The sequence below is a fragment of the Microcebus murinus genome, chromosome 4, assembly GCF_040939455.1.
Source record: "Microcebus murinus isolate Inina chromosome 4, M.murinus_Inina_mat1.0, whole genome shotgun sequence".
In the NCBI taxonomy this organism is placed as follows: Eukaryota; Metazoa; Chordata; class Mammalia; order Primates; family Cheirogaleidae; genus Microcebus; species Microcebus murinus.
In genome coordinates, this window is record NC_134107.1 from 2,053,135 (window position 1) to 2,081,054 (window position 27,920).

General features: G+C 57.5%; 1 protein-coding gene and 1 long non-coding RNA gene across 5 annotated transcripts; one reads left to right on the forward strand and one right to left on the reverse strand.

Annotated features, from left to right (window-relative positions):
* Positions 1-73: 73 nt before the first annotated feature.
* Positions 74-16,446, forward strand: AKAP8 (A-kinase anchoring protein 8). 3 transcript variants are annotated; one of them, XM_012758351.3, is made up of 14 exons: positions 74-188; positions 2,317-2,382; positions 3,679-3,711; positions 4,261-4,531; positions 4,968-5,469; positions 6,255-6,384; positions 6,618-6,664; positions 8,409-8,442; positions 10,214-10,301; positions 12,061-12,202; positions 12,453-12,546; positions 12,660-12,790; positions 13,679-13,774; positions 14,706-16,446. In XM_012758351.3, the coding sequence occupies exons 1-14, from the start codon at positions 170-172 to the stop codon at positions 15,252-15,254; spliced, it is 2,202 nt and encodes a 733-aa protein (XP_012613805.2). In that variant the 5' UTR covers positions 74-169; the 3' UTR covers positions 15,255-16,446. The 3 variants fall into 3 exon arrangements, with proteins under 3 accessions (XP_012613805.2, XP_012613806.2, XP_012613807.2); XM_012758352.3 differs by having other exon boundaries at positions 75-188; positions 2,317-2,355; XM_012758353.3 differs by lacking the exon at positions 74-188 and adding an exon at positions 774-1,075.
* A 99-nt stretch (positions 16,447-16,545) lies between these two features.
* Positions 16,546-27,871, reverse strand: LOC142870557 (uncharacterized). Of its 2 annotated transcripts, XR_012918875.1 has the most exons (4): positions 27,720-27,808; positions 26,324-26,355; positions 21,702-24,973; positions 19,354-19,449 (listed from the first exon to the last, which is right to left on the reverse strand). It is a non-coding gene; the product is annotated as an uncharacterized LOC142870557 (long non-coding RNA). The 2 variants fall into 2 exon arrangements; XR_012918874.1 differs by lacking the exons at positions 19,354-19,449; positions 26,324-26,355 and adding an exon at positions 16,546-17,398 and having other exon boundaries at positions 22,023-24,973; positions 27,720-27,871.
* Between the last annotated feature and the right edge of the window lie 49 nt (positions 27,872-27,920).

Below are 27,920 nucleotides of genomic sequence, written 5' to 3' on the forward strand. Positions count from 1 at the left end.
GCTGGCCGGGGGGGGCCGGGGGCGGGTCCTCCCTGAGGTCAGCCAATGGCAGCGCGCGGAGGCAGTGACGTGTGCGCCTGGTCTTCCAGTAGCGGGCGGCGGGAGGTGCGTTGAACGCATGCGTCCCGTGGCAACCTAGAAAAGGGGGCTGCTGGCGGGCCGCAGAGACATGGAGCAGGGTTACGGAGGTGTGTGTCCGCTGCTCGGCGCGGGGGGGGCGGGGAGGGCTCGTGCGGGCGGTACGGCCGCCGCCAGGCGGAGGCTGCGGGCCGGGGCCTCCGTCCCGAGCGCGGTCGCCGCAGGCCGGCCCTGCGGAGAGGCGGCCGCGCGCGCGCGCCGCTCATTGGGCCTCGGCGCCGTCGTTCCCGGGGAGCCGCGTGCGGATTGGCCGGCGGGGCCGGAGGGGCGGGCGGGGCTCGGCGGCGGGCGCCGCGGCGGGCTTCGGGGGGCGCCTCGGGCCGGCCGGACCGTTTTCGCCCGCGGCCCCGGCGCGGCCCGTGCCGGCCCGGGCGGTCGGCGTTCGCAGCCCCGCCTTCCTCTTCCGCGGGCGCCACAAAATGGCGGCGCGGGGGCGGAGCCACGGCGGGGCGCGGGGCCGGCCGGGCGCGGGGGCTCGCGGCGGTCGGGGCTGCCCGGCCCGGCCCGGCCCTCGGGCTGCGGCGGGGCCTCGGCGGGCTCTCGGGGCCCGGGGCGCCCGGCCGGGGCTGTCCTGGCGGCCCCTTCGCCGCGGGGCTTGGCCGCCCGGGCGCCCCCTGCGCGTGAGGCCGGGCGCGGAGCGAGACGCCCGGGGCCAAGCCCGAGAGTCGGGTGGCGCAGAGCCGGAAACGCGGTGCGCCCGGCCGCTCTGCGAGGGCCCGGGCCTTTCCCCGCTTGCCGCCGTCGGACCGGCCTCTGCGGGCTACCTGCCCGCAGCCTCTGGACTCAGCCTCCCGGGAGGCCCCTGCTCTGTGCCGGAGGCCACGTTTGCCCACCGACGACGGCGGGGACGCGCGGCCGGGGCCCGTTGGGGTGCGGAGGCCAGGGAAGGCTCAGGTCCCGGGCGGCGGCGGGGATTGCGGGAGCAAGAGGCCCCAAGGTGAGGGCACGTGGGGTGTGCGTTGGGCGCCAGCTGGGTCCCAGGGGAGGCGCCACCTGCCTCTCCGCGGTTTGGGCAGTGTGGGCCTCCCCGTTCTTTGGCCGCCCTCGCGTGGGGTCTTCCTGCAGGCACTCCATTCCTTTTTTAGGCCCATGGTTTGGAGAGTTTTCCCCCCACCCCGAAAACCTTTCAGATTCAGTGAAGACACTGCAGCCTCTGACTTTTCTGTCCCAGGGCGTTTTGAGGTTATTTGAATAGTGTGCGCCACTCAGAACCCGGAGTCTTTCAGAGAAGCAGTCGGCGCGGTGGGTTTGGCCGGGTGCTGTTAGAATCTGCAGGCTGCAGGGCCGTGGAAGGCTGGGTAGTGTCACAGGGAGGGGTGGGCGTAGGTAGCCTGTAGAGGTGAGCAGAGGGGGAACCCTGGATCAAGCCCCCTAACTTCTGAGCCTTCGCTGCCTTGTCTCTGAAGAGCAAGCGTGGGGGACAGCAGCGTTTGCCAAGTGCCTGCCGTGTGTTGGCACACGTTAGGCGCTCAGCTAGTGGCGGGTGTTGTTCCGGTAAGGGGTGCAAGAATGTATTCATCAAAGTGAGATCACTTTTCATCAAAGTGACAGGCGTGAGTGGCCTCTTGTGCCCAGCTCCGTGCTGGGCTCCAGGGACACAGAAATGGAGAGAACACAGTTCCCACGCTCTCCTGCCTGGGAGGCCAGACAGGTGCTGCCGTGGGTGGGGTATCTTGAGTGAGGAGTGTCGTCTGATGCTGCTCTTGGCCGGGGAAGCCCGGGGACTTGAAGGCCGGAGGGAGCATCGGAGGAAGTGAGGCCTAAGGAGGAGCAATTTATGTCGCCCAAGTTCGTCTCCAGTTTCGGGGTGCTGGCGGTGGTCTGAGCGGGTTTCCCAGCCACGTAGTGGCTGGGCCAGACAGGGTGGGGGGCCGTGCCTTAATGCTGCATGGCCTGTCCTGGGTCATCAGTTGTAGGTCGAGGCTTGGAGGGGTGGCTCCACCAGGGGCTCACCGCGGGCAGAGCTGGCTTCCAAGCCCGCTCCCTTCCCCCCTTCTCTCTTCTGCTTTGGCCTCAGCCGAAGGGTAGAGTGCGGGGATGCAGTCAGCCGGCCGTGGGGTGGCTTTTATAGGGGGACGGTGTCATGGTTACGCTGCCTTGTCCACGGCTAGCACCAGACTCCCGCAAGGAGGCGTTTTTACAGGTGGGATCTTAACTCACAGGACCTTCTCTTCACAGGCTACGGGGCGTGGAGCGCGGGACCTGCCAGCACCCAGGGTGAGTGGGCCCTGCCTCGTGGGCGAGGTGAGGGCCAAGTCTCCCCCACCCCAGGCTGAACCTCCTGCTCCTTGGAGTAAATGGAAGTAGCAGGCCAGGGGTCAGCAAACCTTTTCTGTAAAGGGTCAGATGGCAAATGTCCTTGGCTCTGTGGGCTCCACAGTGTCTAGCACAAAAGCAGCCGTAGACATGTTGAAGAGTGGGCGTGGCCGTGTGCCCGCAGTTACTCATGGGCACGGAAATTTGGAAACCATGAGTTTTGCATGTCGTGAAAAACTTTGATTTTGGTAAAATATTTTTATTCTTTTATTCTAAGTAAATAGCTGGGGATGTCATCAAACGTTTTTCTTTGCTATAATTAATAGGCTGCTTTTCAGTGCAGCTGTAGATTTACAGGATTTGCCTGATGGTAGTAAGAGTTCTGTGCGCCCACCCCACCTCCGCCCCAGCAGTTTTTTCTTTTATTCGGATCTTGCATTGGTGTGATACATTGTTGTTACAATTAGTAAGCCAGTGCGGATAGATAATAACCATAGTCCATGGTTTACGTTAATATTCACATTCGCTTTGTGTCATATAGTTCTGAGTTTTAACAGAAGTCTAAGTGGTGCATCTGATGTCAAAATTCATCTGTCATCAATTATTCTTTGGAATTTTTTCCCTCCAACCATTTAAAAAAATGTAAAATCCATTCTTAGCTCAAGGGCTGTAAGGAAACAGGCAATGGGCTAGATAGATTTGGCCCGGGGCCTTTTGCTGGCCCGCTCTGGAGTCTGGGCCATGGGGGTGAGCGTGTCTGGAGGACCGGAAGGTGCTGTCCCGTGCAGGGGCACCGCGGGGCGGGCTTGCTCTTCTCCCCATCGCAGGCGTCCCAGGAGGGGCTTTCCCGTCCCTCGTGGCACGTCACATCCCTCGCTCAGTTGAGTTGAGGACGTGACCTCCCACCAGTGCCTTCCCCGCAGCTGGCAGCACCTGGGCCTTGGCTCCCGGCGCGCTGGCCCTTCACAAGGGCCCTGCCTGCAGCCCTGGCCCGACTGGCGTCTGGGCTGGCCGGCAGGCGGCCTTCGCTGGACGGGCGTCCTTTCCCCTGCCCCGTTGGGGGCGGGGCGTCAGGCTTGCCTGGGGGAGCGGTTTTGGCTTTGCTCAGCCAGGCCTTCTGCGGGGGGCTCGATAACAGGCAGCCTAACAGGCAGCCGAGGGCGCGTCCCTGAGCCGCCACCCGGGCTGCAGACGGGAGGGAGGTGACAGCCGGCCCTTAGCGGGGCGGTGTTGGGTGCCTCCGTTCCGCACGCTGAGCTGTCGTGTGTTTCTGTTTCCCCCAAGGCGCATACGGGACCGGTGTGGCCAGCTGGCAAGGTGAGCCCCTCCGTGCGCCCGCGGGTGGGCAGCCCCGTGGGTTGGGACGCAGGCCCCCGTCCTCCGCCCTGGCCGTGCGCGCAAACTCTCCTGAAGGCCGGGCTGACGGGGAGGTTTGGCGCGGATTCCCTGGCTCTGTGGCCGAGGACACGGCTGGCCGGGGCTGCTGTTCGGAGCTCACAGTGCTGGGGGGGGCCGGGGCCAGGCCGGCCTCGAGGGGGCTTGCTGGACAGGGTTGGGGCCGAGCGGCGGCCCTGTGTGGGGTCTGTGGACAGCCCCAACTGCCACGCCTGGGCTCTTGGCGACCTCTGGCTTTGCGCGGAAGCAAGTCCCAGGGTCTGGCACAGAACGGCTGCCGCCCAGTGCAGAGGCTGCCCTTCCCGTTGCCTCCCGGCAGGCCCCGAGCACAGCACTAGGTGGCGGCAGCGGTGCTCGGTCCCACGGCCCTCCTCCTCCTCTGTGGGTGGCGGGCGCTTCTCTCCTGAGCCCTCCGCCACGCACGGGTCTCGTGGCTGCGCAGGTCTGACTCGGCCCCCCTCCGCACGACAGGTTATGAAAACTACAATTATTATGGCACCCAGAATACCAGCGTTGCCACGGGAGCAGCCTATGGCTATGGCCCAGCCTCCTGGGAGGCCGGCAAGGCCAATGATGGCGGCCTGGCAGCAGGGGGTCCTGCTGTGCACATGGCCACTTTCGGCCCGGAGCCCTGCGCCGACAGTTCCGACTCCCTCATCGCCAAGATCAACCAGCGCTTGGACATGATGTCCAAGGAAGGAGGCAGGGGCGGCGGCGGGGAGGGCGTGCAGGACCGGGAGAGGTGACTATGGGCCCACGCCCTTCCCCTGGGACCCTGCGTGCCCGCCCTGGTGCCGTTGGGGGTGGGCGCCCGTCCGTCTGGGAGGGTTCCGAGAGTGGCGTGGATGAATGGGGCCGCCGAGGGCGTCACAGGACTGTGGCGGGGCCTGGCGTGTGGCCGGCGGCTCAGCCGCCCCCGGCCGCTCCTGTGGTCGGGTCCAGGCCCCTGCTCGGCAGCGTGCAGAGGAGGGGTGGGGCCGCTTTGCTTCCTGAGCACGTAGGTGGGCGCGGGAGGCTCAGTTTGCTGTTCAGAATGTAGGGAGGCATCCGGGGTGTCCCCGGGGCTGTACCCAGGGGATGCAGAGGTGGGCGTCCGGGCTGTACCCAGGGGACGCAGAGGTGGGTGGCCAGGGCGGCCTGGGCCCCGCCCCCACCGACGGGCCGCTCTTCCTTCGCAGCTCCTTCCGCTTCCAGCCATTCGAGTCCTACGACTCGAGGCCGTGCCTGCCCGAGCACCACCCCTACCGCCCCGGCTACAGCTACGACTACGACTTCGACCCGGGCTCCGAGCGCAACGGCAGCTTCGGCGGGCAGTACAGCGACGGCCGCGACCCCGTGCGGGAGCGGGGCTCCCTGGATGGCTTCATGCGGGGCCGGGGCCAGGGCCGCTTCCAAGACCGCGGCAACCCCAGCGGCTTCATGCGCAGCGACCCCTTCCTGCCGCCCTCGGCCTCCTCGGAGCCCCTGTCCGCCCCCTGGAACGAGCTGAACTACGCGGGCGGCCGGGGCCTGGGCGGCCCCTCCCCGAGCCGGCCGCCCCCGTCCCTCTTCTCCCAGTCCATGGCTCCCGACTACGGCGGCGTGATGGGCATGCAGGGGGCGGGCAGCTACGACAGCTCGGTGCCTTACGGATGCGGCCGGTCGCAGGCCCGGATGCGGGATCGGGATTGGGACCACCGGGTAAGCGCTCAGGGAGTCAGGTGGGGCGACTCTGCTTTTCTTTGTGACAGCTTTGTTGAGGTAAAAGTTCTGCCACCGCGAGATTCGCTCACGTGTAAGTGTGCGATTTGGCTTTACTAAGTCTGCAAACTCTTGCAGCCATCGCCATCACCACGGGTTCATTTTAGGGCGTTTCTGTCAAACCAAAAAGAAATCTCTGCCGAGTAGTAATTCCCCGTTCCCGCCCAGCAAACCCTGGCGACCACTCTGCTTTCTGCGTCTGGGGGCTTGCCTGTTGTGGACATTCGTACAAATGGAGTCACACAGCACGTGGCTCTTGTGTCTGGCTGCTTTTCACTTAGCATGATGTTGCCTTTCAATTCCACACACATTCTTTGGTGGTTTTTTTCATTATTGTTTTTTTTAGACAGAGTCTTGCTCTGTTGCCTGGGCTAGAGTGAGTGCTGTGGCGTCAGCCTCGCTCACAGCAGCCTCAAACTCCTGGGCTCAAGCGATCCTCCTGCCTCAGCCTCCTGAGTAGCTGGGACCACAGGCACGCGCCACCATGCCCGGCTGATTTTTTCTATATATTTTTAGTTGGCCAGTTAATTTCTTTCTATTTTTAGTAGAGACGGGGTCTCGCTCTTGCTCAGGCTGGTTTCAAACTCCTGACCTCGAGCAATCACCGCGCCCGGCCTCTCTGTTTTTTGAAGAGACGTTTTCTGCCTATGTTCTCTGGTCTTCGTTTCTGTGGGGTGTCTTAGCAGTCTGGGTAAGTGGTACATGAGATGTGCTTGTGTCCGTAGCCCAGGAGGAGAGGGTTTGACCGCTTCGGACCAGACGGCATGGGCAGGAAACGGAAGCAGTTTCAGATTTACGAGGAGCCGGACGCCAAACTGGCCCGGGCTGACAGTGAAGGGGATTTTTCTGAAAACGGTATGCCCTGGGGCCCGGCGGGGCCGCTGGGTGTGCGGCGGTCAGCTGCCCGCCCGGTACTTGGCCCGCCCCGTCCGTCCCGCGGGCACTCGAGGGCGGCCCGTTTGAGCCCTGCCCCCTCGCCCCCGCCGTGGCCAGGACAGACGGGCACTCTGGTCAGTGAGCTGGGGAGGGCAGAACGGGTCGGGGCCGCCCTCCAGGGCCTGACCTCTCCTATTCCTTTGTGTCGGCAGATGACGGAGCTGGCGACTTCCGGTCAGGAGATGAAGAATTCAGGGGTGTAAGTCCACCCGTTACCTGTCACGCCCCCAGCCCTCTGTGTCTAGCGTGGGGTTTCTTCCTTCCTCAGTCGTTCTTCCTCACAGAGGGCCGGTAGACTCAACTCTACCTCTGAGTGGATTTTTTTCTTTTAGAGACAGGGTCTTGCTCTCTTGCCCAGGCTGGAGTGCCGTGGCCTTGTCACAGCTCACTGCGGCTTTAAACTCCTGGGCTCCAGCGATCCTCCTGCCTCAGCCTCCCGAGTAGCTGGGACCACAGGCACGCCCCACCGTGCCAGCTAATTTAAGTTTTTTCGTAGAGACTTTCGTTTTAAGTTTTCCTTATGTTGCCCAGGCTGATCTCAAACTCCTGGCCTCAAGCAGTCCTCCTGCTTCGGCCTCCCAAAGCATTGGGGTTGCTGGCGTGAGCCACAGCAGCTGGCCCTCCGAGTGGGTTTAGTGCCTGGACTTGTCGCTCGGCTGCTGGGAGTTTCCCGCTTGCGACAGTCATTGCCTTTCTGGAGAAGCCGCCTGCCCCTCTCCCAGCCGCTGCTGTGTGTGTCAGCGCGGCGGGCCTGGCTGCCAGGCTGCCGAGCACAAGGCCGTGGGCGGAGGCTGCCAGACGCTGGGGGCGCGCTTGCCGCCCGCCCCGAGCGGGTGCTAAGGACCCGCGTCCTTCCACCCTCACGCGAGGCCCGGGAGAGCAGCGTGTGAGGCTAGTTCCGAGCCAGGGCCTCTGCCGCCCGGTGCAGACGGCCGCCCGAGTGCCAGGGCCGTGGGGGGCTTCCTCTAGGTGACAGCCGGGGAGCAGGCAGGGAACGGCGGGCCTTAGCTTTTCTGAGAGCCGCCTGTTCCCTCCTGGGCTGCTCCGGTCTCGAGTCCGGGGGCCCCTGCAGGTCTGGCCTCGCTTCCTAGCCCTGGCGCGCGGGCCCAGCTGCACAGCGGCTTCTGCAGACACCCAGCCAGATGAGCCTTTTTTCTTTCCTTTTTTTGAGTCAGCGTCTCACTCTTCTTCCTGGGCTAGAGTGCCGTGGCGTCATCACAGCTCACAGCAACCTCAGACTCCTGGGCTCAGGCGATCCTCCTGCCTCAGCCTCCTGAGCAGCTGGGACTACAGGCATGCGCCACCATGCCCGCCTCATTTTTTCTATGTAGTTGGCCAATTAATTTCTTTCTGTTTTTAGTAGAGACGGGGTCTCGCTCTTGCTCAGGCTGGTTTCGAACTCCTGACCTTGAGCGATCCGCCTGCCTCGGCCTCCCAGAGTGCTGGGATGACAGGCGTGAGCCACCCCGCACCTGGCCCAGATGAGTCATTTTTCTCTATCGCTGGTTTGTTAAAATGCTGGGTAAATATAAACCGATGCTCGAGAAACTTGGCGAAGCCCATTTTGAACGAAGATCGCAGGAGCTAGCAGCCCGAGGGTCAGGATCCCGTGCCCTGCAGTTGGCCAGTGGGCTCTTCCATGCAGGGGCCTTTGCCGCAGGGCAGGCGGTTCTGCAGCTCTAGAACGAACCGAAAGAGGGTGACTTTAAAATAAAAGAGTTGTCACGAGGGAATCTGGGAAGGCAGCCGGGAGTGGCGAACAGAGCACGCAGGCTTATCCCACGGCGCCAGGCTGGTGCTGGCGCAGTGTGGCGCGTGTCTTGGAGGCGCGGTGTCCTGGGTCCAGGGCGAGACCGCCCAGCGGGCAGTGGCAGGAGCTGGGCTGCTTGTGGGGCATTCCGGAATCCGCCTCACCACCCCACTTTGCATGTGCCCTTTTCCAGGAGGACGAATTCTGCGACTCCGGCAGGCAGAGAGGTAGGCATGGCCCGGCGCCCCTCGCAGTGTCCCCGCGTCCGCCGGCCACCCCGCGCTCATGGCCCGGCTCCCGGCTGGGGGCTTCGATGGTCGGTCCGACCGCTCAGGGCAGAGGAGGAGCCGTGGTCACCATGGTCGGGCCTTGGCCACGGCGCTCGCCCCCGGCCTTGCTTCCAAGCGTCTGGGGTGCCATTTGCCAGAAGCGGGTCCGTGTGCCTTGCTCCCTGCGGGCTGCGGACAGAGGCGGCAGCCCGACTGTGGGTGTCCGCGACAGCTCCAGGCGGGAGGGGAGGGAGAGTCTCAGGAACAAAGAGGAGCCCTCGCCAGCCCACGCCCTGCGCTCCTCCCAGGCCAGGCCCCTGCACGGTTCTCTCCTGGGCTTCATTCTGTCCAGTCCCCTCAGCTGCCCACCCAGGGACACCGGCAGCCCGCGGCGCCCAAACGTGGGGGACAGAGAACGGGAATATGCTGGGGGCTGTCAGGTGCACCGGGCCCCCAGAGCTGCAGGTGGCGGCCACTGCTCAGCAGTGCTTGTCATTCCCAGCTCAGGAGACCTGGGGGTCCCAAGGAAGCGGCAGACAGTGGTGCCACCCCTTAGCGGGCCGTGGAAGAGTGGCCTGAGGTGCAGGGGCCAGGGGTCCTGAGCCCCCCCGGAAGCCACCACCCGTCTCTTCCCGTTCCCGCGGGTCTGTCCGTAGCCGGCTGCCACGAGGACCGCACGCTGCCTCCTCCGCGGCTCTGCTCCCTCACGCCCCACGGCTCTCGGCGCAGATGCTCCTTCTCTTGTGTTTCCAGGCTTAGGCGGCCCCTGCGGCCCCCACCCCATGTCCCGAAGCAGTCCTGCCCGTAGCACGGGGCCACCCCGAGCATTTAGCGGCTCGTGCGGCGGGGCAGGCGCTAAAGCAAAGGTGACGTGTCTGTTGCGCGCAGGTCCTGCTGCCCGCCCGCCCGGGAGGACTGTGCTATTAAACAGCAGTCATAGTTTCAGGCAGTGACCTCTTGCCAAAAACCCCACACGCCCTTTTGAGAGGCTTCTGAGCAGCGCACGCCGGTCGCCATCTTCGTGGGACAGTCTCGGGACTGGCACCAGGGGTAGGGGTTACAGTTCAGATGCTTCTCCGACCTCTTTGCAGCGTCCGGCCCTGGCCTGAGCCTTGGGGACCACCGGCCCGGCCTCACGCTGGGTCGCCGGCCGCACGGCGCTGGAGGCGCCCCTGCGCTGGCCCCGGGGCACGGACGCACAGACAGGGGACCAGCCGGTCTCTTCCCACCTTTGCTTCCAGGATTGCTCCCCACGCAGCCCTGGGAAAGCCGTAGACTGACGGCCTCTGTGAGCGGAAGGCAGAGGCCGGGCCAGCAGGGACTGTCAGACCTGCTGGGCCTCGCTGAGCCGGGGCGGGCGAGACGCCCGCTTCGCTCCCGCTGCTGCCTTTACCTGGGGAGAGTCGCCTTCTCTCTCTCTCGAGGGACGCTGGGAGAGGACCCCGCCGCAGGGCGCGGGCCGGACGAGCAGGACCCTTGGCGCGGTGCGCGTGGGACGGGCAGGCCACGTCTCCCGCCCGTCCCGGCCTTCCCAGGCCGGTGGGGGAGCGAGGTGGCTCCTCCGGGCTCTCAGTCAAGCCCGTGCCTGTCGGGAGCCCGTGGCGGTGCCCAGGCGCCCCGACCCTGCCTCGAGGCGGAGGCGGGAGCCGAGCCGCGGCGCCAGTGAGGCCCAGGAGCTCGGCTCCCCCTCGGTCCCTCAGGGCAGCTCGAAGGAACTTGTCTGTTACAGGAGAGAGGGAGGAGGAGGACGAGGAGGTGAAGAAGAGAAGAGAAAAGCAACGCAGGAGAGACCGGATGCGCGACCGCGCCGCCGACAGGTGAGGCCTGGGCACCGCAGGCTCTGTCCTGGCTCCCCGAGGCAGCCGTGTGATCCGCCCAGGCACCGCTCGGGCGCTGGAGCCCCGTCCCACAGGAGCCCAGACACGCCCAACAGGGGGCTCTCGTCCCCCGGCAGGCCTGAGGGTGTCCCGTCCCCCGGCTGGGTGTCTGGCCCCCCAGACAGGTGACCCGCATTCAGCGCTCTGGGTACCGTGCTCGTCCCGAGCAGCCCCGAGCGTGCCTTGGCGGCAGGTCTGCACGTAGGGAGGCGGCCCCGCCCTCCAGACTGCGTTCTGTCACGGCCGGGGGTGTCGGCGTGAGCACGCCACACGATGCAGTGACCAGGTGGCTTCTGTCTGGAGGTGGGCCTCCCCGGTGACCACGTGAGCACCTGGGGAGTCCTCGGCCTGAGGGTTCGGGTGGGACCCTGAGTTTCCTGTGCCAAGGAATGCCAAGCGGCGCGGACGCTCGTCGAAACCCTTGTCTTTAAACAGACGAGCGAGGGGTAGAGTAGACCTGTTTTCATGCCACGTGGGAATCGAGATGACGTTTTTCCAAAGAAACATTCGGGCTCTGCACTGGTGACCAAGGACCTGGAAGGGACTTAGAGGAGTGGTTGCCGGGGAGGTAGCGGTGCGGCAGGGAGGCCCTGGCGGCCTGGGCACGGGACCTGGCGGGCTGTCGTCTTCACTCTTGTCGGGGGCATCCGCGCAAGTGTCCCGTGGGGCTCAGCAGTTAGGAAGTCAGCCGGCGGCGTCGGGGAGCCGGCAGAAGTGCGGTCAGCGGGAGGAACCCCGAGGGCCTGCACCCTCACCCCAGGAGGGCCGCAGCCTCGAGGGCAGAGCCAGGGAGACAGCGCCCCGCTGCGGAGACCTGGGGGTTGCAGGCCACTCCTCACTGTGCAGCAGGGTTGCGTTTGCTGCAGCTTTGACGGCAATGGGACAAAGGAGCCTGACGTCTCGAGTGTATGTTAGAGATTTGACGGGGTGGGTCTTCACGTTGAGCCCCCCTGGGCCAGCCGGTCTCAGGGTATGTTAGTTTGGGATCGTGCAAGGTCTTCGGGCGTTCTCTCCTCACCTACAGCAAGGCTACCTGGCGTCGTCCCACTGGCTGCAGAGACGCTGTGGGGTCGGCACTGGGCCCCCGGCCCCCAGGGCAGTCTGCCGGAGCTTAGGGACTCACGCTGTTCTTTTTTATTTTTTGAGACAAGATCTCACTCTGTTGCCCAGGCTAGAGTGCCGTGGCGTCAGCCTCGCTCACAGCAACCTCAGACTCCTGGGCTCAAGCAATCCTCCTGCCTCAGCCTCCCTAGTAGCTGGGACTACAGGCACGCGCCACCATGCCTGGTTGATTTTTTATGTATATTTTTAGTTGGTCAATTCATTTCTTTCTATTTTTAGTAGAGATGGGGTCTCGCTCTTGCTCAGGCTAGTCTTGGACTCCTGAGCTCAAGTGATCCTCCCGCCTCGGCCTCCCCGAGTGCTGGGATTACAGGCGTGCGCCACCGCGCCCGGCCAGGAATCCACAGTTCTGAACCAGTTTAGGGTGTTTTCTCAGGGCCCTTGGGGATGTCAGGAGATTGCCGTATGAGTCGGTTTCCAGGATATTTGCAAGGCTGCGCTCCTGTTCTTCAGCCGGGGACGCCCGGGGAGGAGGCGGAGGCCTCGGTTCAGAAGCTGCTTTCCCGTTCGCTTTCCGGCCCTGCCCAGAGATCGCCGGTCCTCCCGCCTCACCGCTCTCCTCATCTTCCTTCCCCAGGATCCAGTTTGCCTGCTCCGTGTGCAAGTTCCGGAGCTTCGACGACGAAGAGATCCAGAAGCATCTGCAGAGCAAGTTCCACAAGGAGACGCTGCGGTTCATAAGCACCAAGCTGCCCGACAAGACGGTGGAGTTCCTCCAGGTGCGGGTCCCCGGCCGGCCGGCCTGGCAGTTCCCGGTGATCCCGCGGGCGCCACGCCCCTCACGGAGGGCGGAAAGCGAAGGGAGGTGGAGGCCTGAGTTCGGTCAAGCTTCCTTTTCCCAGAACAAAACGGCCGTGCAAGTCCCCGGGTCACGGAGGGACAGTCGGGTGCGCCCCCGAGCCACTCTGGCAGCCGCGTCCCCATGCGTGGCGCGGCCGGCCTGCCGGCTGACGCGCGCCCACCCTCCAGGAGTACATCGTGAACAGGAACAAGAAGATCGAGAAGCGGCGCCAGGAGCTGACGGAGAAGGAGAGCGCGAGACCGAAACCCGACCCTTTCAAAGGTGCGTCGCCAGAGCCTCGCGCCGCAGGGAGGGCGTGTGGGCGCCGTCGGGGCGGGAGGGAGGCATCGCCTGCTGCCCCAGGTCCCACAAGGCCGGGCTGTGTGTCGCGGCAGGGATCGGCCAGGAGCACTTCTTCAAGCGCATCGAGGCCGCCCACTGCCTGGCCTGCGACATGCTCATCCCGGCGCAGCAGCAGCTGCTCCAGCGGCACCTGCACTCGGCTGACCACAACCACAACCGCAGGGTGAGTCCCCCGCGGCGACACCCGGGGGGGGGGGGGGTGCAGCTCGTCAGGTCTGCCTCTGCCGCGCCCACCCGCCGGGTGTGAGGTTCATCTCGATTTCTGTTGAAACGTGAGAAAACGTGTTGCTCGGGCTTGATCAGACACAGCGCCGGAGCGGCTCCCAGTTGGAGAACGGTCCCCGGGAGCCACGCGGGCAAGCCCCCGTCGCTAAGAGTCTGTGAGCTGAGGCGGAGGGCCCCCACGCTGAGTGGCCGGGCCGGGGAAGGGGGCAACACCCGGGCTGAGGAGCCGCTTCGGCCCTTGCTAGCAGCTGGGGCCTGAGGCTGGGTCTTCAGCCCGGAGGTCCGCGGTGTGCTGTGTAAAGCCAGAGAGGAAGTAGTTTCGGCTTTGCAGGCCACGGGTCTCTGGCCGGTGGCAAGACTGTGCCGCCGGTGCACAAGAGCAGCCACTGACAGCAAGGGGTAGGTGGGCTGTAGGTTGCTGGCCCCGGGTTTAGCATCTCAACCCTTAGTCGACCAAAGTGTTAAACAGAAACACCGAGAAACGCCCGCCCTTCTCACGGCGCCGCGACCGATGGGCTGCGGAGCGGCGCCCGGACGGGAGTAGTCTCGCGGGAGCGGTCATGCTGTGCAGCACTCAGACGCTGACACACTCGTGCTTTCGCTTTTGGGCTTTTTTATTACGAAGCCAGCATAACCGCAAACCCGAAAGGGAAGAGCTCGCCCTGTTCCCCTGCTCAGTCCCCGTAGCTCCTCCCCTGCAGGTGTTCTTTCGTCCTTTGGGATCATCAGGCCCTTCCCCTTGGCTCTGCGGCCTCGGTCGCAGAGTCTCTCTGTGCGCTGCCTTCTCCTCTCGTCCTTAAAGCCCCACCTCTGGCTCCCTTTGCAGTTGGCTGCCGAGCAGTTTAAGAAAACAAGCCTCCACGTGGCCAAGAGCGTTCTGAACAACAGGCACATAGTGAAGATGCTGGAAAAATACCTCAAGGTTTGTGCGGGGGAGTCAGCGGGCGGGGAGAGCTTCTGAAACACAGGGGAGACCCTGAGCACGCACTGTCCTCGGGGGACAGCACTTCGCACGTCTGAGTCTTCTGACCGCTTGGGGGACATTGAAACGTGTCAGGCTTGCGGAACGTGATGGCCAGGGTTTATTTTAATTTTTTATTTTGTCGCCCAGGCTAGAGTAAGTGCTGTGGCGTCAGCCTCGCTCACAGCAACCTCAATCTCCTGGGCTCAAGCAATCCTCCTGCCTCAGCCTCCCGAGTAGCTGGGACTACAGGCATGCGCCACCATGCCCGGCTAATCTTTTCTATATATGTTAGTTGGCCAATTAATTTCTTTCTGTTTTTAGTAGAGACGGGGTCTCGCTCTTGCTCAGGCTGGTTTCGAACTCCTGACCTTGAGCAATCCGCCCGCCTTGGCCTCCCAGAGTGCTGGGATCACCACGGCTAGGGCTTTCCTCCCTGGCTGCCTGCCTGCCGGGGCTGTGGGGATTAACCGGAGTGCCGTGTGACACGCTCACCAGAGAAACCCTGATCGTCTAGCTGTGCGATGCTGACTAGGTGACACATGCTTTTATGAAAAAACCGCCAGGCGCAATGGCACGTGCCTGTAGTCCCAGCTACTCGGGAGGCTGAGGCGGGAGGATCGCGTGAGCCCAGGAGTTGGAGGCTGCAGTGAGCTGTGATCATGCCACTGCATTCCAGTCTGGGTGACTCATCTCAAAAAAAAAAAAAAAAAAAAACCAGCGAAACGGTGCCGACTGTTCCTGGTGAGGCTTTTCCAGACGATCTTGCCTGCGTCTGTCGGCTCTGGGAGCCTTGGGGACTACCTCACCTGGTCTGGTTGCAACGTTTCTGCCCCGGGCCCCCCCTGAGCTGGGGTTAGGCCGCGCTGACCTGTGTTTCCTCCTGGGCCAGGGCGAGGACCCTTTCGCCAGTGAAACCGCCGACCCAGACGCGGAAGGCGACGACAACTTAGCAGGCGAGGAGAAGGGAGAGACGCCCGAGGAGGTGGCTGCGGAAGTCCTGGCCGAGGTGATCGCGGCCGCAGTGCAGGCCGTGGACGGGGAAGGAGCGCCTGCCGCGGGGGGAGGCCCGGAGGACACAGCCGCGCCCGCCGACAGCAGCAGCGACCTCCAGGCTGAGCGGCCTCCGGAGGCCGGGACGCCCTGTTGTGAGGCGGCGTCTGGGAAGGGGACCACCGAGGCCGGGGGTGAGGCCCAGACCGGGAGTGAGGCCCAGGCCGGGGGTGAGGCCCAGACCGGGAGTGAGGCCCAGGCCCGGAGTGAAGCCGAGACCGGGAGTGAGGCCCAGGCCGGGAGTGGGGCTGAGGCCAGGAGTGAGGCCGAGGCTCCGGTGGCCGAGGCAGAAAACACAGGCACAGCAGCGGTGGCGGCTCCAGCGGCCGCAGAGGCTGAAGCGGAACAAACAGACGTGGAATCCAAGGACGCAGTTCCCGCAGAGTGACCCCCACTGCCCTGTCGCAGGGACCTTTGCTTTTCCTCCTCCGGTTTGTGGGCGGTGCGGGCGTGTCTTGCTGGAACGTGCGTAGACCAGCTGGGGAAGAGCCGCCACCTCCGTGCAGTCGCCACCTCCGTGCAGTCGGCGCTTCCCGCCTGGGGTTCCAAGCCGCGGAGGCCGCACATTCCCCCAGGCAGCTGCGACAGTCTCGCCTCCCTGCACTGCAGTTGGAATGATAATAAAGACTGGGTGATTAGGTCTTGACGGTATTATACTTTGCTTGTTAGATACAGCCCACAGGCTGAATGCCTATTTTTATTTTTAATTTTTTGGTGGTTTATTTTGTTTTTTTGATTGGGAACAGCTCAACAGTAGGAATGTATTTTGCTTTATAAAGGATTTTCTTTTTTGCTTTTAAGTTTCGAGCATTTGCTTTGGCTTCGGTTTTTGGCCTCTGCTATTTGCAGCGCCCCGTGTGGCCCGCGACCCTCGCGCGGCGCGGCGGCCTCGTCAGCACGGGTGCCGGCCCCTCGCGTCCGTGAGCTGCCGGGGTCTGGCGGGTCCAGCCGACCCGCACCACTGGGAGTTCCCCACTGACCCTCGGAACGAGGCGACTCCGAGTAGGGCATCGCCCCAATCTTCAGTCCTTGGCGAATCGCTTTTTATCGTATTTTACCTCATTTTGTGTTCCGCCTCCAGATTACTTGAGGTTTTCGTTTTTCTTTGAGTTATTCCCACTTAAATGTATTTAAAAGAAAGCCTGGCGGTCACCGCCATAGATGGAGAACCGTCGTGAGTTGCCACGGGTGGAGGCGACCTGTGGAAGGGCGGCGTGGGGGACAGACGCGCTTCGTCGCAGATAAGTGCTGTCCTCGGGCGGCCGCGTCTGAGGAGGGTGGCCCTGCGCGGCCACTTCCAGGGGACCAGACGACCTGCAAGATCTCTTGTGAATCGGTCCCGCTGTCTGTTTCCCTGGCAGCCTCTGAGCTGTGCACGTCTCACGCTTTGGGAGGTCTGGGCCAGTGGGAGATGCCTAGGACAGAGGCGGCAAAACATTCAAGGGGCATCTACCGTGCGCCAGGTGCTACCCCGCGGGAAACTCCCGGCACAGGGCGCTGAGAACGAGAAACCGGACTGGAGTGGCGAGGTGAATATAGACGAAGTCACTGTTAGAACAATAAATTGCTCCGTGAGGAAACGGTGCCTGTGAGTCATTTCTGCTCACCCTTCCTCGGAGCGGCGGGACCTAGCTTAGTCGCGGGGCGAGCGCCCCTCGGAGGCGTGTTCCCCCAGGCGAACGCGTCGCCTGGAAGAGAACGACACTCCTGCAGAAGTGCTCTTTTTGACGGTGGTTTGTTTCGTTCGTTTTGGGTTTTATTCCTAAAAATAATCCAAGGCCTGTCATTAGGTCAATCGAAACCTCAGTGAGGCTCTTCTGCCCCCTCCACCCCATGTGCACGGATCATTTTGCTCCGTGGTGGGGTGAAGTCTAGCCCTCGCCCCCAAGATGGAGAGTGTTGCCGCGGTTGCGCAAAAGGGATGCCCTGGTATTTCCTGAAATGACGACAGTGAATTGCACGCTGCCTCATTTGAGGCAGGGGAGCTCCCATCTGTCAGTTGTCTGTCCCATTTGCAGAGGAGAATCCTTGAAGGGGGCTAAGTCAACTTAAGGGTCACATGTCAAAGCAGCAAAGATGTGGGGTCACCAGATTAACATGCAGGTCCACGAGGCCAGTGGCCATGAACTCTCCATAGGACACCTAATTTATTATCTGACCGCTCCAGCACGGCGCTCACCGGCCGCGACACCTTGCCCACAGCCGGCACTCACAGTCCGCACGAGTTTGTGCTGTGCGTTGGCGATGGATCCGTTTCGCTCTTGTGTGATGGGGAAAGCTTGGAAGCACTGAGAGCTTGTTTTACTTTACAGCAGCTTTACTCGTAACGTCAATCAGAATAGGTAACACATACATACATGTTTTCATTATGTTATTTTTAAATGTTCACAATTTTATTTTGATACATGAAAAATTAGAAAAGTCACATCACGGCTGTCGGCTAAAGTCGACACTCGGCTGTCCACCTTCACACCACGGCTAAAGTCGCTGAGCGCGTTCATCTGTGGCTGCCGACTATACTCCACGCTGGTACTGAAGTGGTTAGAAACAAGTGTGGCAACCCCTGCTTCAATTCCCATGCAAGAAATCATAAGAATGGCAGCCTGATCTCAACTTCACGTTAATCATGTCACCTATGTGTGTGATTTCATTAGGCTTTCATGGAATTGGTATAGTTGCTAAAGGGTAAACAATGCAATAAGCAAAGTGCTCATTTAAAGTATACACAGTCACTGGTATTATTAAATCCTCTCCAGTTAGATTTGGGACCCTAAAGGAAAAATTGTCGCTGCCCGATAACTCAAAGTGGTCCTTGCTCACGAGCAGTGCTGCCCGTGGTGATTAGAATAGCAGAGTTCTAGAAGAGCCTTTTCACATTTGCTTTTTTATAATAGCTTCCTGGAGGGTTCAATAAAAACATGGACAGAATGGATTTTTTAAAATGGGTGTGACTTTGCACTGATGGAACACTAAAGGAGGCTTTTCAATAACTGATAAACTCACTGAGGGACATAGTCTTCCACAAGGACACAGGCCTAGGAGGGTAGGTGATTATCTGCAATCGGACGTACAGTCTATCCACCGCCTGTGAAAACACTACTTGTTGAGGGTACACATTTTTATTTATTTAGAGACAAGTCTGGTGCCTGGGCTAGAGTGCTGTGGCGTCAGCCTCGCTCACAGCAACCTCAGACTCCTGGGGCCAAGCGATCCTCCCGCCCCAGCCTCCTGAGTAGCTGGGCCTACAGGCATGCGCCACCATGCCCGGCTCATTTTTTCTATGTATTTTTTTTTCTTTATTGAGACAGAGTCTCACTTTGTTGCCCAGGCTAGAGTGAGTGCCGTGGCGTCAGCCTCGCTCACAGCAACCTCAATTTCCTGGGCTTAAGTGATCCTCTTGCCTCAGCCTCCCGAGTGGCTGGGACTACAGGCATGCACCACCATGCCCAGCTCATTTTTTCTATATATGTTAGTTGGTCAATTAATTTCTTTCTATTTTTAGTAGAGACGGGGTTTTCTATGTACTTTTAGTTGGCCAATTACTTTCTATTTTTAGTAGAGAAAGGGTCTTGCTCTTGCTCAGGCTGCTTTCGAACTCCTCACCTTGAGCGATCTTCCCGCCTCAGCCTCCCAGAGTGCTAGGATTACAGGTGAAGGTGGTTTGAACACTTGGGATTGGCAGAAACTGTGATTAGTACCAGAGTAGGTTGCAGCAGCCTGTTTACACATCCAGTTAAGTTATGGTTCAGTATGTACAGAGAAACCTTTAGGCTGAACTTAAAATATGTGAAAGGCGGCTTTATGCCAAATTTAAAATTAACACTGGTTCCGGGACATTTTCATCATGCCAAAAGGAAACTCCACACCTGTTAGCAGTCACTCCCCATTTCGCCTCCCCTCAATCCCTGACAACCGCTGACCTGCTTTCTGTGCCCGGATTACCTACCTATTCCGGATATTTCATATAAAGGGAAGCACATGATGTGTGACCTTTTCAGTCTAGCTTGCACTCAGCATGGTGTTTTTGAGCTCCTTCGGGTTGTAGCATACATCAGGCTTCGTTTCTTTGTATGGCTGAATAATATTCCACTGTATGTATAGGCTACATTTTGTTTATACATGCATCTGGTTAATAAGGATCCTTTCTACCTTTGGACTATTGTGCATCGTGCTGCTAGGAAATTTAAGTATTGGGGTACCTGTTTTCAGTCCTTTGGCGTATATACTTAGGCATGCAATTTCTGGGTGATGTAGTCGTTCTATGTTTCATTTTTTGAAGAACCACTAAACATTCATTCATTCATTTATTTACAGGGTCTCTCTCTGTTGCCCGGGCTAGAGTGCCGTGGCATCAGCCTAGTTCACAGCAACCTCAAACTCCTGGGCTCAAGTGATCCTCCTGCCTCAGCCTCCCAAGTAGCTGGGACTACAGGCATATGCCACCATGCCCAGCTCATTTTTTCTATATATTTTTAGTTGTCCAGCTAATTTCTTTCTTTCTTTTTTTTTTTTTTTTAGTAAAGACGGGGTCTCACTCTTGCTTAGGCTGGTATCAAACTCCTGACCTTGAGCGATCTTCCCGCCTCAGCCTCCCAGAGTGCTGGGATGACAGGCGTGGAGCCACCATGCCTGGCCAATACTTCTTTTTAAAGTATTTTTACACCCTCGTAATCTTTCCCCTGTCAATCCCACTGAGTCTCTGTGGAAGACCATTTGTTCCCACCAATACTACATAATTCCAGCCAATCCACGTAAGCTGGATTCTCTGAATGAAGAACGTAAAGTACACAACATATTTTGGGGGGAGTCTAAGCCCGCGGTGAGTTGCAGGTCAACAAGCTGTTATCGCCCGCGGGACCCGGGCACTGTGGGTGCCCGGACCGCTGTGTCCTCACCAGCAACCTACGCACGGCTGCCCACGCCACACAAACCCCGAACCTGCCCTGTGGGAAATGCTTGGGGAATTTAAATTTTCACGCGCATACGAAGATTTAGGAACGTTTCTCTAAATAGGGGTAATGGAGAGATCAGAAATGCATGCAAATTTTTTTCTTATTTGCTTCCAGGAAATTTTCTCTGAAAGAAGTGCTATGTCCTCATTGGGGATGGGGCCCCATGGGACAAACACTAACTTCAGGGTAACAGGGAGTGCACATGTGAAAATTCTCTGCTACAATGGCCCCACAGAGGAAAACTGTAGCCTCCTTAGAGAGACCGAAGTACTCGATTACTCCCCGTCGGAGGACAGTGAGAATGACGATACCGATTACCCGCGCACTGAGATCATGACGGTCCCCGCAGTGTTTGAGACGCACTTTGAATCAACAACGGCAAAACCAGAGGGAGCTACATGGAGAAGGAAGAATTTGCCTGCCGGCAGAATTATGCTTTCACTGGGAGAAGGGGATATCTGTTTCCAGGATGGATGTTGTTAGTTTCTAGTGCTGTCTCAGAAATTATTCCAAAAGTTAGTGGCGGCCGGCCGCGGTGGCTCACACCTGTCATCCTAGCACTCTGGGAGGCTGAGGCAGGCAGACTGCTCAAGGTCAGGAGAGTTCAAAACCAGCCTGAGCAAGAGCGAGACTCCGTCTCTACTAAAAATAGAAATTAATTGGCCAACTAATACATATAGAAAAAATTAGCCAGACATGGTGGCGCATGCCTGTAGTCCCAGCTACTTGGGAGGCTGAGGCAGGAGGATCGCTTGAGCCCAGGAGTTGGAGGTTGCTGTGAGCAAGGCTGACGCCACACCACTCACTCTAGCCTGGGCAACAAAGCGAGACTCTGTCTCAAAAAAAAAAAAAAGTTAGTGGCATAAAGTAATGCACATTTGGCAATTTCTATGCATGAGGAAAATCCAGGGGTGGCTTGAGTGAGTCCTTAGCTTAAATTACAAGGCTGCAATCAAGGTGTCTGCCAAGGCGGCGGTCTCATCTGAAGGCTAGACTGTGAAAGGATCTACTGGCAATTGGCCAGAACCCACCCCTCAGTTCCTCGCCACACGGGACTTTCCAACATGGCAGCTTGTTCATCAAAGTGTGCAAGATAGGCTGGTGTGCTGGCTCATGCCTGTAATAGCAGCATGTGGGGAGCACAAGGTGGGAGGATCACTTAAGGCCAGGAGTTGCAGATCGGCCTGAGCAATGTAGAGAGAACCTGTCTCTACAAAACAAAACTCCCAGAAATTAGCCAGGCATGGTAGCATGCACCTGTAGTCCCAGCTACATGGGAGGCTGAGACACTTGAGACCAGAAGTTTGAGGATACAGCAAGCTGTGATGCCACTGAACTCTAGCTGGGGTGAAAACCTTGCCCCCCCCCCCAGCCCTGCATAAAAGTGCTAGAGTTGTCAAGTCTTTTGTAATCGAATCACAAAAGTGACATCCCATCACTTCCCTAACCCCCCACCCCGGCACCTAAGAATACAGGCACATGCCACCACACCTGGCTAACTTCTTACTTTTTATAACCCTTGGGTCTGGTCTCCAATTCCTGGCCTCAAGGGATCCTCCTGCCTCAGCCTCCCAGAGTGCTAAGATTACAGGCCTGAGCTACTGAGCCTGGCTCCCATCACTGTTAGATATTTGATTCCTTATAATGAGTCACCAAGTCCAGCACACACTCAAGCGGAGATCACAGAAGGGCATGAATGCCAACAGGCAGGGATCACTGGGAGTCAGCTCTGAAACTGCCTGTCACACAACACGTGTACACGTCTAGATAGAGATGCCTTTTTTTTAAGAGACAGTGTCTCACTCTGCCACCCAGGCTGAGTGCAGTGGCACAATCATAGCTCTCTGCAGCCTTGAACTCCTGGGCTCAAGCGATCCTCCCACCTCAGCCTCCTGAGAAACTGAGACTATAGTCATGTACCACCAGTGGGCTCATCATTAACTTTTTCTGTTCACTTGTCTTGTACTTTTCCTCATATATATGACTCATTTTTTTCTCCTTTAAAAAATTTTAAAATATAACACAAAAAATATGCACAAAGCACCCGCATAGTAGGGTGAATGACTACAAAGCTAATGCTTAGTCAAGAAAACAGAACGATTTTCAGTCATGCAAAATGAAAGAGTTCTAGAGCTATACAACATTGTGTTTATATTACTAATTATAATGTATCGAGCAATTAAAAATTTGTTGTAATAACTCACCTGTGGAATCAACTAGCCAAAAAAAAAAAAAAACCAAAAAACAATTAAAAATTTGTGACAAGGGGTAGAACTCATGTGTTTTCTACCACAATTAAAAGAAAAAAGCAAATCAGCAAGGCCATGTGGGTCTTCAATCTGGAAAAGAAAGAAAAGAAACAGAACCTCTATACACCCTGGAAACCTGCCAGCCCGGCCCACCTGCCTCAGCCATTCCTGATCACCGCATCAGGTAACCAGTGGTGATTACCTGTTTGTTTTTGTTGTACAGTTTCACTTCCCTAAAAAACTCAATCTATTCTTACCTGTTTTGGAAACCTAGATGAAAGTGGAATCATTGCATACCCAACATGCCTTTGCTTCTTTGGCTGCCGTTGTTGGTAAGAACCATTCATGCTGTTGCGTATGGCTGTGGTTTGTTCATGTTCATTACGATTCATTCATTCTACCATCCATGGACATTTGGGTTGTTTCCAGGGTGGGCACTTACGAACAGTGTCATTCTGAACTTTTTTTCTTGAGACAGAGTCTCACTTTGTTGCCCGGGCTAGAGTGCCCTGTCGTCAGCCTAGCTCACGGCAACCTCAATCTCCTGGGCTCAAGCAATCCTCCTGCCTCAGCCTCCCAAGTAGCTGGGACTACAGGCATGCGCCACCATGCCTGGCTAATTTTTTCTATATATTTTATTTTAGTTCATTTATTTATTTTTGAGACAGAGTCTCACTCTGTTGCCCACACTAGAATGCCGTGGCATCAGCCTCACTCACAGCAACCTCCAACTCCTGGGCTCAAGCAATTCTCCTGCCTCAGCCTCCCAAGTAGCTGGGACTACAGTCACGCGCCACCATGCCCGGCTAATTTTTTCTATGTATTTTTAGTTGGCCAATTAATTTCTTTCTATTTTTAGTAGAGTCGGGGTCACACTCTTGCTCAGGCTGGTTTCGAACTCCTGATCTTGAGCGATCCTCCCGCCTCGGCCTCCAGAGTGCTAGGATTACAGGCGTGAGCCACCACACCTGGCCTGAACCTTCTTAAATGTGTCTGCAAGTTTCTGTGGGATTGGAATTACTGGTCCATAACTTACACACAATTTTAGCTCACCAGATAAAGCCTGATGTCCAGTGGTGTATACGAGCTCCTGTTGTCATTCCTTTTTTTTTTTGAGGACAGGGTCTTGCTCTGTTTCCCGCACACTACAGCCTCCAACTCCTTGGCTTACACGATCCTCCCACCTCGCCCTCCTAAGCAGCTGGGACTGTAGGTGTGTACCCCCTGACGTAGCTAATTAAAAATTTTTTTAGATGGGGAGGGGGTTTCACTATGTTGCTCAGGCTGGTCTTGAACTCCTGGCCTCAAGTGATCCTACCACCTCAGCCTGCCAAAGTGACAAGATTACAGGTGTGAGCCACCACGCCTGGCCACTTTTTCTTTTTTTCATAGCACTTCTCACCACCTAAGATACATAATAAAACTTTTGAAATGCATTGTTTCTTGTCAGTATCCCAAATCCTGGGATTACAGGCATAAGCTACTGTGCCTGGCTAATACAAAAATTAAGAATGAAATGTTTTACATTTGTCTTTTCGTTTCAAGTGCTCAAGAGCCACATGTGGTCAGTGGCCATCATATCAGACAGCACAAGTCTAAAAGCAAACACATCAAAGTGATCACAGCGGCTACTCTGGTCAGGGAGGGAAGAGAGACAGGGTGTTCTTTATTTTTCCTCTGTATTCTTGTGTATGGTTCAATTAAAACGGTTTCACATATTACTTCATTAAAAATGAGTAACGGAGACTGGGTGTGGTAGCTCCGAGGCAAGAGGATCACTTGAGGCCAGCAGTTCAAGACCAGCCTGGGCAACATAGCAAGAACTCATCTCCACAGAAAAAACCCTTACTGTGTTTCCTCGAAAATAAGACAGGGCCTTATATTTATTTTTCTTTTCTTTTTTCTTTTTGAGACAGAGTCTCACTCTGTAGCCCGGGCTAGAGTGAGTGCCATGGTGTCAGCCTCGCTCACAGCAACCTCAGACTCCTGGGCTCAAGCTATCCTCCTGCCTCAGCCTCCCAAGTAGCTGGGACTACAGGCATGCGCCACCATGCCCGGCTAACTTTTTCTATATATGTTAGTTGGCCAATTAATTTCTTTCTATTTATAGTAGAGATGGGGTCTTGCTCTTGCTCAGGCTGGTTTTGAACTCCTGACCTCGAGCAATCCTCCCGCCTCGGCCTCCCAGAGAGCTAGGATCACAGGAGTGAACCACTGTGCCCGGCCTATTTTTCTTTAAGAAGACACCCTAGGGCTCATTTTCAGGGCATGTGTTATTTTTTTTAAAGCACGGTACAGCAATCTACATTTATTCAAATATAGTTAAGTCGTCTTCTTCTGGAACGTCATCATAGCAAAATGGCAGCCCAGCGTTCCTTCTTCCCCCTGGGGACACACAACACCTAAATCGGAGGGTCCCTCCTCACTTCACCGAGGAGCCTTCCCCCTCCCAGCCTCAGCCTGCAGCACGCACAGGATGGCCGGGACCTGATTGGGGGGGTCACCTTGTTGGTGGGGCTGTCCGCACATTTCTGGTCACCTCTGGGATAGTAGCTGTCACGATGGGCCAGATGAGAAGGGCTGCTCGTCTTCTTTCTGGCTCCGGGACGAATGCATGGGTTGTGCAGATGTGCTGCGTAGCCACGCCCGTCACTAGGGCTCATTTTCAGGGTGGGCCTTCTATGGCGCAAATGCTTAGAAATCCTGCTAGGGCTTACTTTATGGGTAGGTCTTATTTTCGGGGAAACATGGTAGCAGGGCATGGTGGTGGCACCTGTAGCCCTAGCCACTTGGGAGGCTGAGAAAGAAGGATCACTTGAGCCCAAGAGTTCAAGGTTATCATGAGATATCGTGAGATATGACTACACACTGCATTCGAGCCCAGGTGACACAGCAAGACGCTGAATCTAAAAATAAATAAATAAATAATAGATATTTAAAACCAGTCATTAGAATTATTTATGTATTACAAGTTTCATTCCTTAATATTTTCATTAACTACTTCAGTACGAGCGTCAACTATAGTTGACAGCCACAGATGAAGGCGCACAGTGACTTTAGCTGACAGCCGTGATATGACTTTTCTAATTTTTCATGTATGAAAATAAAATTGTGAACATTTAAAAATAACGAGCCGGGCGTGGTGGCTCACGCCTGTCATCCTAGCACCCTGGGAGGCGGAGACCGGCGGATTGCTCAAGGTCAGGAGTTCGAAACCAGCCTGAGAAAGTGGGAGACCCCGTCTCTACTAAAAATAGAAAGAAATTAATTGGCCAACTAAAAATATATATAGAAAAAATTAGCCAGGCATGGTGGCGTATGCCTGTAGTCCCAGCTACTCGGGAGGCTGAGGCAGCAGGATTGCTTGAGCCCAAGAGACTGAGGTTGCTGTGAGCTAGGCTGATGCCATGGAACTCACTCTAGCCTGGGCAGCAAAGTGAGACTCTGTCTCAAAATAAATAAATAAATAAAAATAACATAATGAAAACATATATGTATATGTTACCTATTCTGATTGACATTACGAGTAAAGCTGCCTGTAAAGTAAAACTCTCAGTGCTTTCAAGCTTTCCCCATCACACAAGAGCAAAACGGATCCGTCGCCAATGCACAGCAGAAACTATCGTGCGGACTGTGAGTGCCGGCTGTGGGCAAGGTTTCTCGGCTGGTGAGCGCCGTGCCAAAGTGGATAATCCCTTCTGGGTTTTAGTATTACAAACATGGTGCCAACAGGAGAAAGTAAAAAGAGCTTATTTAAAATGTGAACCATTATGTAACAAGACTTTTTATTAAACGGATGCAAACAGGTAAGCATTTTCTGAGTTGGAGCTACCTGTGAGGAGGTAAGCTAAGCACCATCATCGTCCTAGAAGATTGTTTTGCAACAGCTTTTGGAGCTGTCTTCACAGCTTGCATATTCTCTTCAGGTTGGATTTAATTTCCAGCAATAGCCAGAAGCCATCCAGTTGGGACCAGTATATCGAGCTAAATATATAGTTTTGTCTAAAATGGAGTGTGGCTGTATAGCAAAGTGACAGATTTTGTTATGCGACTTGCAAACTGGTAGCTCCAAATTACTTCCAAAAACATTTATTGTCAGCAACAGTAATAAATTAAGTGGATAATGTAACAAGACAAGATTAACTAACAACAGGGAAGGGAACCTTAAAATAGATACATTCTGGTTTCCTAAAAAAAAAAAAAAAAAAATCAACAACAAACCAGTGACTATTCCATATTGACACAGTACTGTGTACCTTTTAATTCTTTTTCCATTTCTGATCATCTTCTGCACGTTGCGGAGTGTGCAAAATCAGGAGCCAGACGACATTCGCAAATTTCAATATTTGTAACATAGGGTTAGAAAGACGCTTTAAGAACCAGTTATCATTACAACCTTTATTTCTTGCAACTAATAATTTACCTCATGCTTTGTTAAAGGGGAGGATTTCGTGTTCCCTTAGCTTAGGACCTATGCATTTTATGACCATCCTCTGGTAAAGCATGAGCAAACACCACAATGGAGGGAGAAAAACAACAACGATTTGACTGGTACCCTACTGTATCCATACGTTCTGAAATAAGGGACCAGCGTGGAAATTTCTTACAACCTAGATTTTTTTTTCTTTTTTTTTACATTACCTAGAATTTTTAGAACTGAGTTTGCTTTCTTTTCTTCTTTTTTTTGTTTTGAGACAGAGTCTCCCTTTGTTGCCCAGGCTAGAGTGAGTGCCGTGGCGTCAGCCTCGCTCACAGCAACCTAAGACTCCTGGGCTCCAGCGATCCTCCTGCCTCAGCCTCCTCCTAAGCAGCTGGGACTACAGGCATGCGCCACCGTGCACGGCTAATTTTTTTCTACATATATTAGTTGGCCAATTAATTTCTTTCTATTTATAGTAGAGACGGGGTCTCGCTCTTGGCTCAGGCTGGTCTCGAACTCCTGACCTCGCACAGTCCTCCCGCCTCGGCCTCCCAGTTATTGCTGGGATGACAGGCGTGAGCCGCCACGCCCTCTTTTTGCTTTTAAAAAAAGATGGCACTAAAAGTGCTAAGAGGCAAAAAAAAAAAAAAAAAAACGGGGGGGAGGGGCTCAGAGGAGGCAGTTAGGCTTCCAGGTTTGAAAAGTTTCCAGAACCATCGTCCTAGGCAGGAGACCTTTAAGCCCGACTTCCTCTTTTTCGGGGGCCAGGAGAGGAGCCAGCGCGTGCCCAGGTCTCCCGGGCTGCAGGTGGGGCGCTCCGCAAGGCCGCCCCGGAAGAGGTCGCGCCACCCCTCCGCCGGAGCCCGGCGGCGGTGCGCGGCCCTGCGGCTGCGGGGTCGAGCCTGAGGGGCGACGGGGCGGCCGGCGGGGCGCAGCAGCAGGGGACGCGCCGAGACGCAGCCTGGCCTCGCGGGCGGCCTCCCCCGCCGCCCTTCCCGCACCCACCGCGCCCCCGGCCCCGGCGCGGCTCCTCGGCCTCTCCCGTCGCCCGCCTTCGGGGTCCCCCTCCCCGGCCTCCCTCCCTCTGGGGGGTGTGCCGCCGGGCCCCCCTGAAGCTTCGGGCCGTCTCTCGGCCTGCACCCCGCGTCCCCTCGGCCTCCCCGGGCGCCCTCCCCGCGTCCGCGCGCGGCCCCCTTCCCCACGGAGCCCGCTTCCCCGCCGCTCCGGCTCACCTCAGCGCCGGCGTCTCCCCCGAGCTCGCTCGCGCCGGGCGCGGGGGCGGGGCGCGCACGCCGGGCGGCGGCGCGGGGCCGCGCGCGCAGCGTGCGCGGTGACGTCAGTGCGCTGGCGGCCGCGGCAGGGCTGTTTGTTCTGCTCTCCCGCAGCCGAGGAGCCGAAGCGGCGGCGGCGGCGGCGGCTGCCGGCGGTGCCCG

Bases quoted from the DNA above. Each gene is read 5' to 3' on its own strand.
- AKAP8 (XM_012758351.3), top strand. The intron at 5,470-6,254 runs GTAAGCGCTCAG...TTGTGTCCGTAG, and splicing joins ATCGGGATTGGGACCACCGG to CCCAGGAGGAGAGGGTTTGA. The intron at 10,302-12,060 runs GTGAGGCCTGGG...TTCCTTCCCCAG, and splicing joins CGCGACCGCGCCGCCGACAG to GATCCAGTTTGCCTGCTCCG.